Source organism: Prosopis cineraria, unplaced genomic scaffold, assembly GCF_029017545.1.
Source record: "Prosopis cineraria cultivar Desert tree isolate PC_DT_omini unplaced genomic scaffold, ASM2901754v1 PC5, whole genome shotgun sequence".
In the NCBI taxonomy this organism is placed as follows: Eukaryota; Viridiplantae; Streptophyta; class Magnoliopsida; order Fabales; family Fabaceae; genus Prosopis; species Prosopis cineraria.
In genome coordinates, this window is record NW_026555336.1 from 27,923,589 (window position 1) to 27,936,913 (window position 13,325).

At 32.1% G+C, this 13,325-nt stretch overlaps 3 protein-coding genes across 3 annotated transcripts; 2 read left to right on the forward strand and 1 right to left on the reverse strand.

Annotated features, from left to right (window-relative positions):
* Window positions 1-772: 772 nt before the first annotated feature.
* On the forward strand, window positions 773-1,776 carry LOC129310802 (uncharacterized). The gene is made up of 2 exons (XM_054952713.1): window positions 773-1,152; window positions 1,589-1,776. Exons 1-2 carry the CDS (start codon window positions 990-992, stop codon window positions 1,774-1,776), a joined length of 351 nt encoding a protein of 116 aa, XP_054808688.1. The 5' UTR covers window positions 773-989.
* An 888-nt stretch (window positions 1,777-2,664) lies between these two features.
* LOC129310803 (uncharacterized) lies at window positions 2,665-6,157 on the forward strand (the record flags this gene model as incomplete). Its single annotated transcript, XM_054952714.1, has 7 exons — window positions 2,665-2,870; window positions 3,489-3,773; window positions 3,868-3,926; window positions 4,127-4,163; window positions 4,259-4,330; window positions 4,533-4,854; window positions 5,544-6,157. Coding segments are annotated over 7 exons (1,404 nt in total), but the record flags the coding sequence as incomplete, so codon positions are not given.
* Window positions 6,158-7,651: 1,494 nt separating this feature from the next.
* LOC129310505 (putative fasciclin-like arabinogalactan protein 20) lies at window positions 7,652-8,920 on the reverse strand. The gene has a single exon (XM_054952363.1). The coding sequence runs from the start codon at window positions 8,904-8,906 to the stop codon at window positions 7,893-7,895; it is 1,014 nt and encodes a 337-aa protein (XP_054808338.1). The 5' UTR covers window positions 8,907-8,920; the 3' UTR covers window positions 7,652-7,892.
* Between the last annotated feature and the right edge of the window lie 4,405 nt (window positions 8,921-13,325).

Consider the following 13,325-nt stretch of genomic DNA (forward strand, 5'->3'; position numbering starts at 1 on the left):
AAAAAATAATTACTATAAAATTTATTAATAATTGAATTAAGACCATTAATAATTTTATTAATTCAATTATTAATATATATCATAATAATTAATTTTTAATGTAAGACTTCAACATAATTATCCCATACCATGTTTTAAAACGATTCACATCATGAATCTTATTATTTATCACCACAAAAATTTAGATGTCTCAAAATTACCAAATCACCCCAATCCTGACAATTTTAAAAATAATTTAAGAAACTATCCAACATTAAACATCAGGCAGTTTTCACGCCGGACGCCGTCCATTTAGCTTCTTTTTCTTGTCTGCTCCTGTTTGATAAACATTTTTTTAAACATTACTCCAGAATGAAAATTGCTAAAATATAAATATTAACATAAAATATAAAATTTATAAGAAATTATATTATAATTGAAAATTAAAAAATAAATAAAGAAAATTTAAGAAGAATGACATTTAAATCCAAAAGAAAATAAATTGTGATAGGTACATCTTGAGTTTTAGCATTTTTTTTTTTTGAAGAATCCGGTTATAAACATAAATTCAGTTATAATATGAGAATTATATTTAAAAATTAAACATTTTGTATATAATTAATTAAAACAATGATATGAAGAATTATTTTTCAACAAGAAAGCATTAGCGACATGAAATGTTGCCACGTATGCTGGCCTTACTTTCCCTGGTGACACGGCTTGGAAGATTTTGGTCGACTCTGACTCTCACTGAAATTACACCCGCCTTTTCTCTATTCCCTCCCTTCATCAACCTGCATCATTGCTGTCCCATCACCATGTGACTGATCTATTTCTGTGGTAGTTCCTCTCTCTCTCTATCTATATGTCGGTAGAACCCTAGTAAGCACAATGCTTAACAGATTCTAACAGTAGCAGCTCCACATGGTCTGTGCTGGTGTTTGTTTCTTGTGCTGAGATTTGGGGTTGTACTCAGAATCTAGAATGGTGGTTTGGCCTAAGTGTTAGAGATGACTGGAGAGTGTTCTTCTTGCCGGGAATTCGTAATGAAAGCAGCTTCCACTAATGGGTCTTCGTTTTTCTTGCTCTTCTTCTTCTTCGCCGTATTGGTTAGCTCGATATCAGCTTCGTCTCCAATTGGGTCGTCGGGGCATTCCATAAAGTTCATCCTAGGTTCGTCTTGGAATTGTCTTCAACTTTTTTTTTTTCCCATGACATTCTTCTTGTTCACTCTGATTTTGCTTCTGTGATGGGTTGGATTTAGATCTAGTTTTGCTGCCGGAGAGCTCATGAGTTTTTTCCCCCTTCCTCTGTTTTTTTTTTATAAATGGAAAGATCGAATTCTTATGAATTTTGAGCTTCATGTTTGCTGAATTTTCAAGAAATTGGATCCTGTAAGACAATCTAAGCCCATATTGAACATTGTTTTTGTCGCTGGATTTTATTTGGAGTCCCAGAAATGGAAGGTACATTTTCTTGGCCAATGAACACGGATGCTTCTTTCTTTCTTCTCGGACTAATATTTTTTTGTGACGTAATTTGCACGGTTGTTGATTCAGTGATTTCTCTTACAAGCTTTTGTAATTAATCATGCTTGTTGGGTTTTCAGGAGAAGAAAATTTGGGTCCATGGAAGAACGAAATCGAGCAAGCGGCTCTTGCCCCAGGCCCTGAAACTGATTCGCGTCACGGAACTCTTGTATTGGCGGCAAACCGGACCAAAAGACCCGATATTCTAAGGCGTTTTCGACAGTACCGAGGTGGTTGGGACATCACAAATCAGCATTATTGGCCGTAAGTACCATGATTAATCAATATCTATTTCCTTCTTAAACTAGCGTTCACTCCCCCGCGCGGAAGATGACACTTCACTGCAAATTGTTGCAGCGAAACTAAATTATCATCAATTGCATAACAACCACACAATCATTTCATTGACATATGCTATTGTAGAAGACATTTTACAATGTTAGTACATGCAACAGTACTTTACATTCAGTGAATAACCATGAAACTATCATGAAGACAAATTCCTGAACACTTCTCGGTACACTACATTTGTTGTTTTCTTCTTTGCCTCGTTATTGTTGTCTCCCAACAATATTCTTAAACCTCCAATTGATTTCATCCTTGACAAAGCCACATATAATTGCCCATGCATAAAGATTAGCCTCGTCAAGTACAACCTAGTATGTCGTAATGATTGACCTCAATAGTTATTGCAAAAGAAAGTGCGATTAAGAATTGTTTTCTCTGCATGCGAAATGGAGGATTTGTTGTGTTGTTGATGCCAATTCGATGATTACAAGTTAAATTCTGGCCTCTTAAAGCTCCTGTCATCCGATAATGTTTTTGTAGTCTTGTAGAACATGTTCTATCTTTTCATCTGCTGTGCCTTGCATAGTGGCTTTGGATGGTTTTTGTTCTTCTCTACACGACAATGGTGTTGATGTCCCAAATCACGTTATCTATCATAATAAGGAACATGAGATGATAACTGAACAAGTCTTTTATCCATCTTTTCTATTGTGAATTCTAATTTTAATTTCACATGTTATTTCTTGTTTACTTGAAAGTGCCTATCCTATGTAGCATCTAACCAATAATTTGTTGTCCTACTTTCATTTCATCAACATCTTTTTGCTTGTAATTATCAACTTCCCAATTCCATTATTTACCTTAATTGATTGGGTTTCATCCATTATACATACAGTCGGTTGGATTCACTGGTGCTGCTGGTTTCATTCTTGCTGTCCTATGGTTTATTTCTTTTGGTTTGGCGCTTGTAACTCATCTGTGCTGCGGATGGGGGATCAACATCAACGCCGAAGGATCAAATCATTCACGAAGAATATGTCTTATATTGCTCATAGTATTTACATGTGCTGCAGCGTAATGTTCTAAACTCATTTTAATTTTGCTTCCTTTTCTTTTCTTTTATTATTTTTTTGTGACAAATTTTACTTCTTTAACTTGTTCAGTGAATTACTTTTTTCTTGTTATCTCTTGGTTTTTGCATGCTTTCTTCACAGGTTTTAAAAAAGTTGATTGTTTAGTTGTTTTTCCCTTTTTAAACCAGTGTATATGCATCTTCTCTCATGGTTTGTTACCTGGTACCTGTGATCTGTAATTTCTATAATTGATTGCAATTTTTCTACTAATATTTAAAATCAGTAATTAATTCTATGGTGGGTATTTGGAAATACGTGCAATGGAAAAGGAAACATGTGAAGATTAGTGGAACCTGGTTTGAGCTGGTTTTCATAGTTGCTTCCAGTGATCTTGATGGCTGATGTGATCAAATGGGAAAATGTATATTGCTGAATTATTTCCTCCATTTCCAATACCCTTTCATTTGAATTTGTAGAGAGTATAAGTGAGTAATGAGTTAGTCTGGACTTCAGAACTTGATGTCGCTGCTTGAGATTTTTTATTTTAAAATTAATGTGTTAAACCTTTCCTGGTTTCTCTTTCTAAGTGCTAACATGTTCTGACCTTTCGATCACACAGGACTGGATGTATCTTACTTTCTGTAGGGCAGAATAAGTTTCATGGTGAGGCATTGCATACCCTCCACTATGTTGTGAATCAGTCAGACTACACCGTGCAAACTTTGAGAAATGTGACTCAATATCTTTCTCTTGCCAAGACTATCAATGTTACCCAGATCATTCTTCCATCCAATGTCATGGAGGATATTGACAGTTTAAATACAGACTTAAATACTGCAGCAGATACACTATCTGAGAAGACAAATGAAAATTCTGTTAGAATAAGAAGAGTATTCAGTGCTGTGTATGTAATGATTAATTTTGTCACTCCATCTCCATTCATTCTATAGGATTTTATCTCAGAATCTGCAATGCTAAACTTGGTGTCCTTTTCATAGGCACTCGGCTTTGATTGTCGTGGCTGCGGTTATGCTTCTTTTGGCACTGATTGGATTATGTATGTATTCATGTTAATTTTACCGGAAAAATTTAGTTGCTGGTATTTTGCTGAAATTTCTCAAGTTAAAATTTGACAACCGTATGGTTTCTCAATTATACCATACATTTGTCATATTTTAATAACTGCACCTATGTTTAAAATGTTTTTTTTTTTTTAATATTTATAACTGATCATTTTTTTTTTTTTTTGGCCCCCAGTTTTATCTATCCTTGGACATCAACATGCGATCCTCATGTAAGTTATCTTTGCAAATGATCTATTTGAATTTTTAAAGTGGCTCTTAAGCATCCATTTCATGTTCTTATATTTGATTTCAAATGTTATTGCAGATTTGTTATCAGTGGATGGTTACTGGTTGCGATTACTTTCATTCTCTGTGGAGTTTTCATAATCCTTGATAAGTAAGCTATCGTATCTCAGAGATTTTAGTTTTACATTTTCTGGGGAGGGAATTTCAAATAATCCACATGAAAAGCTGACATGAACAGCTAATGTTGAACTGAAGTTCCATTTTTTGTACATTCTGGAAATTCCAATCTTGTATTAAAAAATGACATTGGCAAGACCTGACTATTATAATTATTTTCTTTTTTTCTATTTTAGTGCAATTTCTGATACCTGTTTGGCTATGGGAGAATGGGTGGAGAATCCACATGCAGAATCTGCTCTTAGCAACATCCTTCCATGTGTTGATCAGAGAACCACCAACAAGACACTTTTTCAGAGTAAACAGGTGGTCACCGATATTGTAAATGTTGTTAATCAGTTCATCTATAACAGAGCAAATGCGAATCCGAGACCAGGCAATCCAAATTATTACAATCAGTCAGGACCTGCAATGCCACCCCTGTGCTATCCTTTTGATTCTCAGTTTCAAGAGCGTCAGTGTACAGGTCAAGAAGTTTCCTCAACAAATGCTTCACTGGTACGTTTTTCACCACTCAAGACATGATTCTCAAACATGCCTCCACTTTCCGTATATAGATCTTAATGAGGTGTTGGAATGTTATACTAAAGCCCTGTACTGCTGGAGGTTATACTTCTTGTTTCTTGTTTCATTTTGGTGATTGATAGGCATTTCAAGTGTAGGTGACATGTATGGTTGACTCGCATGCTAAAAGGCCAACACAATTGTTTTTTTTTTTTCAAAAAAAAAACTCACAATTGTTTCTTTTTCTTTTCTCCATTAAACGAATCTGATAAACGTTACTTAGGAACCAAGGGATGCTTGGTTCAACCGATCGAAAAAGTTGAATTAGCTTATGGGGTCTCAAGTCCAGGTCCATATGATATGTAGTCACGTTAAGTAGATCTGCCAAAGGCATCCCTGAGGTGCCTATGACTCGTGAGGTTACTATTGGTAATAATGGTCCTAGATAGTGGAGGTTTGGATTAGTTTGGATGGGGAGTGGTAATGCCCCATATATTCCAAGGTATTGAGTGATGGAATTTAAAAAATAATAATAATAATGCCATGGGGAAGAGGGAAGAGGGAGAAAATTCGAATTTTCCTCTTCAACTACAAATTCTTGTGGATATTCTGATATTGTTCTGCTATATATCTATGTTAGTGACAACAAAGGAGAACTCAAATTCCTGTACAAATATTTTCAGGTCTGGAATAAATTTGAATGCGAGGTATCTAAACAAGGATACTGCACAACAACCGGCAGGGTGACCCCAGAGATTTACTCTCAGCTGGTGGCTGCAGTTAACGAAAGCTATGCGTTAGAGCACTATGCTCCGCCTCTACTCAGCCTTCAGAATTGTGATTTTGTGAGGGACACATTCCAAGAGATCACTTCAAGTTTCTGCCCGCCATTGAAGCATTATCTGGAGATCATCAATGCAGGGCTAGGTCTCATTTCAGTCGGTGTGTTGATGTGCCTGGTTCTCTGGATACTCTATGCAAACCGCCTCCAAAAGGAGGAAGTGTTTTTGAAGTTTTCCTTTCCGGAAAAACTGAAGAATAGATTCAGTAAGAACCGCAACAACTCAAAATCAACTTCTTCCGCAGCTGTATCAAGTGAAGTGTAGATTGTACTATAGAGAAATTATTCACGAAAAGTATATGAATAGTGTTTTTCTTTCTCCACTATTACGGCTAAAATGAAACAAAGGTGGGGCGAAGCTCCAGCTTTGAAGTTGGAAGATTACAGGCAAACTCTAGTGTATTATACATAAAGCAAAAGCAAATTTGATTTGTTGATATATAATATTTTGAATCATATCCAATATGCATTTTGTTAGCAATGGCACCCTAGAGCATTAGATGTTTGGATTAGGGTATAAGATCAAATTAATCCCTAAATCACAAGTTCAAGAACATTTGGAATCTTATATTCATTTTTTGTATCATATTTTTTTAACAATTAAAAACAGTATAATTTGATTTTTATCATTAATAGAAATTAATTTTAATTATTAGTTGATAAAAAATTAATAAAAAATGATCTTAAAAATTACAGAAAAGTGATCAAATAAATTTTCCTGGTTTTGTTACATAATATTTTTTGGTTTTTTACTGTAATTTTTTGATTCTATTTTGTAACATTTGAGATTCTTTTTTATCTTTTTTTTTCAGTCAATTATTGATAAAGTTAACTTTTGTTAATAATAAAGATTAAATTATATCATTTTTAAAAATTTACAGAAAATGTTACATAAAAAATAAATTTAGAGTCTAGAAACTAATTTGTTATTTTATTCAATAAACTATTATATTTCAGGTTAAGGGGCATTTCTATGCCATATTTTTTATTAGAATATCTTGCTGACAATTCAAAGGTTGTAATATTGAGATTTCTCAACTGAGTTTGTTCAAAAATCATATCTATATATTAAGTTAACTAATGAGATATATTAATCTCTATCTGATAGACATCCTCTGTTTTTTCTATACTCATCTAATAGGGTACCACATTAATGTTATATCAACATTGATATTACCACCCAGAATAATATGATTAAATCATGAAAAAAATTATCATCATAATCTCCATTATGATGGAAAGTCTTTAAATTTAGTCAAAGACTTTATTATTTTAGTTAAATAGTGAAATAATTGATTCTGTAACAAACAATGCACACATCAATTTTGAACCAAATGTATTAATCCCCTCACGTGCTTATTTAAATTCTTTTTTTTTTTTTTTTGAGAGAGAGAGAGAGAGAGACCCCTTGGATTAGAAATGGTGCTTCTGCCTGCCCACCAGTAAAACCAACACAAACACGATCAAAATACAACTTGCTTGATCAAAAAATTACTGAATTGAGGTTTATCAGTTCTTCTGGGTCAATATCAAAACCAAAACCCTTGGTCTCACAGCACATAAAATAACCAATTCTGATATATTCATATGACACAGCGTAAACCATTTCAGGTGATAATGATATATGACCCCATAAGCAATAGCAAAAGTTTGGGAAATGTAAAACGTCCACCATTTTTGTTCTGTCAGATAAAACGAGCATTTCAGCAAGCCATCCTCAACAATAAAAACTGAAGAGAAATATAACATGACTTATGGAAAGCCTCCATCATTTTTGTTGTGTCAACTCAATCTTGCATCTCAGGGTGCCAATTTTAAACAATCTAGAAGAACAAGCTAAGATTGAACATAAGACACAAGACGAAACGAACATCTGAACACAACAAAATATATATTGTGCAGAGTATGAATTGAGTAATACGATTCTATCTCTCAAATATTTGCTCTTTCAGAGAGAACTAATTGGGTCCTACTGTATCCATAAACCACAAAACCAAGTTTGAGGAGGTTTAATCTCTTTTCGTATCACATATAGTCTAGAAGAACAGGCTCCTCCCACATTTCAAGCGCTCATCAGAAGTTTATTGATTGTGAAACCAAGAGTTCAATGCAACAGAGATATCCGCCGGTAATGGAAAATTCACACGAAGAAAATGTACTAGATAACAGACAGTAGAAAAAATTTCAGGCCTCAAAATTCACCAGGATCAAACATAGTTTCCTCATCATCAGGCTTAGCTTCCAAATTAGAGGAAGATTCGGCAACTTCTTGTGTCTTCTCGTGCGTCGCCAGAGCATGATTGACGCCATGAACGACGAGCTCGTCATTGTAGAACATGTTTGGAATGAAAACTTGGGCTCCGTTCAGCATCAATGCTCCACTCAGCCTCGATACGTTGATAGAAAACCCATCCAAATACGTCGGTATTTCTGACCCATCGCTAAAATCAACCAGATCGTTCCAGAGAAGCTTGCAGGGCACAACATGGCGAAGAAAGAATGATGGATAGTCGCTGAAATTCCCAAGGTGATTCACCACCACATTATCAGCAGGAGCGAATACTGTCATCGGAGTCTCGTCAATAGACATTTGCATTCCAAGAAACGAAGCCATCACCGAGTACCCTCCTGAGTTCAAGGTTTTAATGGATTCTTTCAAAGAATTTCTGGAACTCACAGTCTCGTTTGTTGCACCACACGCAGGATTTCGATGCGGTCTTCGATGTGGCGCCACGTACCTAAAATTGGGATCGAAGAACCTCTCGATTCCGTAGATTATCATGAACCCATCATCGTAGATTGGGGAGATATTAACCCTCACGTTGTTGAGGGATATTCTTCGATCAGAAGGCGGTGTGGTGACGACCAGAGAGTTCTTATCGAACATCGTTGGAATTTTGGCACCGGAAGGGAGCAGTCGGAGGCTCTGCGCCGGCAATGGCATTGGGGCAACGTGGAATCGGAGCAGATCGAGCGATGGCTGGCCCGTTTTACCGAAGGCAGAGTCAGATGGAGCAAAGATGGTGAGGGAAGGAGATTGAAGGAAAAGGGTTTTGGCGACGACTTCAATGGTCAGGGCCATGGAAATGAAGCCTGAATCGAAGAGAATGTCAGCGGCGTCAAGGATGGCTTCGTAGGGAACGCTGGAGGAGAGAGAGAAGAAGCAGAGAGAGAAGAGAAGAAGAAGTTGAAGAGAGGAAGCCATGGATCATCAGTGAAGCTCGATTCTGTGTCTGTTGCTTGCGAGACTGTGAGTGAAGGCGAGAGTGAGTCGCGAATGGAGGGATTTGGCGGGAAATCATAGGAGGACACGTGGTTCGGTATGATTGGTTGGTACAAAGATGTCGTTAGATGAATCGTTAGGCGTTACTAATGGAGGCTGGCCAGATTAAAAAAAAATCAAAATATCAAGAATGAAAAGACACTGATTAATTTCTGTTCTCATTTTTTTTGTTTTTAAAAATTATATTAATTAAAAACAGTTTAAAATTAAAAATGGATTAATAGTTTTAATTATAGACAATTAATGATAATGATCAATAATAAAAATTGATTAAGATAACTATAATTTTTAATAATTAAAATGATATATATTTTAAAAATAAGAAAAATAAAACAAAAATAACTTACAGTTGTTTCTATTTTTTATTTTTAAAATTAAAAAAAAATTTAGAAACAATTAAATGAAAAATACTTATTCAAATAAATTTTTTATTTTTTTTAAAGATAAAAAACAGTTTTTAAAATAAAAATAAATAGGCCCATAAATGCCTTATACATGGTTGATATAAAAAGGTAGAAATTTGTAAAATTTGGAACAAAATCAGATTTTGTGTATCCTTCAAGAAGCATTGAAAATTAGAGTCACATTATTATTTTATTGAAGTTAGTATTTATTTATATTTTTATAATTTGAAGGATGTTTGTAAATAGAGAAAGTTGAAGGAAATTATTTATTTTTAATTTATAAATTTATTGGAATATTGAATATGTCGGTCTGGATGAATATGTTGCATTTCAATTTTTATTGTTTATCAGTATTTTTATATTCGATCATAAAATGATATTTTAAAAAAAGGTCGACAAAGAAGGAATGAAAAAGTTGCACCCATAAAAGTCCAGTCTCATGAGTTGATGGGCATAGCATGCTTGACGATTTTTTTTTTTTTTAAGAGATAAACGGCCCAGTCCAATTGATAATTTTACATTGTTTTTATTGCATATATATATATATATATATATTATCCTATTTAATTTACAGACAGGCACTAAATATAAAAATATTTCTTAAATTTTAGTTTGTTACGTTACAAAGGGCTAACATTTTTTGTTAGAACTAATTTCTGTTGGTATTTTATGTTGCTTTTATGAATAGGAAAATCACTCTCATATATCATTTAATTAACCTAAGTATAAACAAGTCTCATAAAATCATAGCATTACTTTGAATTATTCCACTAACTAATATTTAAGAATAATTGATAATTTCAATATATATAGCAAATTAATAATTTTAATGAGGAAGATGTGATTTCAAAATAATTTATAATTTTATGAGACTTTTTATATATTTATATTTCTTGTTTGCAACCTGAAAGTAATTATCCCTTTATAAATTTGATGAAATCATACGCAGCATTTCCCATTTTAAAAGCATCATTTGACTTCTATAATATTTATTTGAATTTGCTTCTCTTCTCCTTCAATAAAATTAAGTTCTATATTTCGAATTTCGTATTTTAATGTGATAGCAAAGGCAAAAACGTTATTGTCAAACTTTAATACGAGATTTTGATTTTAATTTTATTATTAATCATTAATATGAAACAAGTTAGTAATATAATTCAAAAGTATTAGCTAAGGGGATTAGGGATGCTTTAGCCTTTAAGGCTCTTTTATTATTGCTTTATTATTGTTCTGTTTACATCATCCTTTGAAATCTGAGTTTCATCTACAACTAATCTACATCCTCTTTTTAATATTAAGTTAGTAAATTTTAGCCTATAGACATTGTTGGATTAGCTTTATATTTATCAACAAAATATATACACTATTGGGGTCTTTTTATTATTATATAATCTTTCTTTGACTTCTTAACTCTATAGTTGAATTGAATTCCTTTGTAGCCCAATTCAAAGCCAGAATCACATCGCATCACGTCACGTCAGTTAATTTATTAAATATAATATATACTCTTTTATTTTATTTATAAATTATTTTTATTAATTCCATTAACATCAATATAATAAAAATATAAAAAATAAAATTTAATAAAATTACAAACATAATATTATATAATATTATTTTTTAGTTTTTTTTCTCTCTTATTTTTTAAGTGTAGTTTAGATATTTTTGTTTAAAATAAAAATATCACTATCAATCGAATAATTTATAAAGTGAATCACTTCACTTTTCTAAATTATGACTAATAAAGTAGACTGGAGGGGATAAGTTTCAAGAAAATTAATTAATTTAAATTAAATCTAAAAGTATTAAATTTTAAGAATTTGTAAATTCAGCATTTAATTTTATAATTTTGTCATGATAAATTTGTAACTTATTTTTTAAAATTTTAACATAATTAATGAATAAATAAATAAATATTTTTTGTTAAAATTTAAAATATAAATTATAAATTCATCATAATAAAGTTGTAAAATTAATGGCCGAGCTTATAAATTTCTAAAACTTATTAATTTGAGACTTAATTTAAATGAATTAATCTCCTTGGGACTTATATGTCATTCACCCTTAATTAATCCTAGTCCACTTAAACTAAGCTACTCATGTTCACGTACGCAAAACGATTTCAAACTTTATTTAATTATATTTTTAGGAGCATGTGTAGTTTTTATTAATTTTATCTTTTTTAGCAAAATTAATTTATAAATAATTTTTATTGATTTTTTATAATTAAAGTTTAGGTAAGTTGGGTAATAGAGATTCATCAGAGCAAACGCATGCCTCTAAGCTCAATAAAACATTTACAAAAATATTATAAATTATCCACTAACAAAATTTTTACATCAATAGTAAAATTTGATCCAACTTAATTAAACATCATGTTATCTTTCATGTAAGATGTAGGCTACATTTTTTAATTTGAAATGTTTAATCACTAAGCCACCAATAGGGGTTGGCCAATTGGATTTAATATAAGGGGATAGTTTTCACAACATAATGAATTAAGATTTAAACCTTCAATAAAAATATATTTATATTTAATGCTCGACAATTCCTCCAACAAGATTATTTTTAATTGGAGGATAACTATGGATAATAAAAAAAAAAGTTCACAAAGCCAAAGTCAATTTGACCCTTAAACATTAAAAACCAATGGCATGGCACTACAATTCCTCACCACCTTTGTAGATGTACATTAGTTGATATTATAGATATAACTGATAATGAGATTGGTACTCAAAAGATGTCAGACATCAAATAGGTGACCCTATTTTTATCTCTAATTCTGCCAATCTAATTAGTATTCTATATTTGTTTAGAGACCAGTAACATCATTATATATTAATATGATCAATTTTAGGGAAAGACAATTCTCATTGGATTAATTGGAACTCACATATTCCACTTTAAGCTATTGTGCCATATTAAATTCTTTATATTAAGTATATTTAAAGATAATCAACTTCACCAAAATAGCTTAATACATTTGATCAGAAATATCTCAATCTATCTTTTAATTTTTAGATATATAACTTTTTTTATCTTTAATATTTTCCCTCTACTAAATTTTTTTTTATTTGTTTTCTTTCCTAAGCTTATACTTCTTTTAGTGAGGTCTCAGACCTAGTCAATTTTTTCCTCCTCCTCTGTCTCTTTCAATCCCCCCTTTTTTTAATTTTTTTGTCTCTGATTGAATGGTTATTGAATATTAAATTTTTTATATTTAGTATGTTAAGGTTAGGGATAGTTTACTTTGCCAAATTTAAGATATTTGGTTAGTCATAGAAAAAAAAAAACCTAATCAAACTTACTTAATTGTAGTGATAAGCAGACTATCCATTAGATAGAACTTGAGGATCGGTTTAGCTTGATTAAAGGTTTTGAATTTGAGCCTCGAACATGTAACAATGATTAACTTTTTGATGAAAAGTATTTCTTTTAAAAAAAAATACTCACAAACTGGTAACCAAATTCAAATTAGTTTAGATTAAAGATCTAAAATACTAGTGTGAAAGGGGAAAAAAGAATGCAAACACTTAGTTTACTAGCATGTAACATTCTGATGACTTTGGAAATTAACAATACGTGCGTCTCTCTCTCCCCCCCCCCCCCCACACCATCTTTTATATATATTGACTTAATTAATCAGTCACAAATAGTTCTTATATAATTAATTAAATTCAAAACAAATCCCATCATGAATTTATTAATGATGTGATGCTTACATGCATTCAACGCCTAAAGTTTTGTTGGTAGTTCAACAACGCACTGACATATTAACATAAAAAATCTAAGCAGACGTCCCACGAAGGATTTGCATGCTACCTTCTCCATCACTTAGAATTAAATGGAGCAGACCACTATTATGTATGTATATTAATTATTAATTTTATAAAAGTCTCTGGATTGACGTTGTGCATGATGATGAGAACATGTCCAA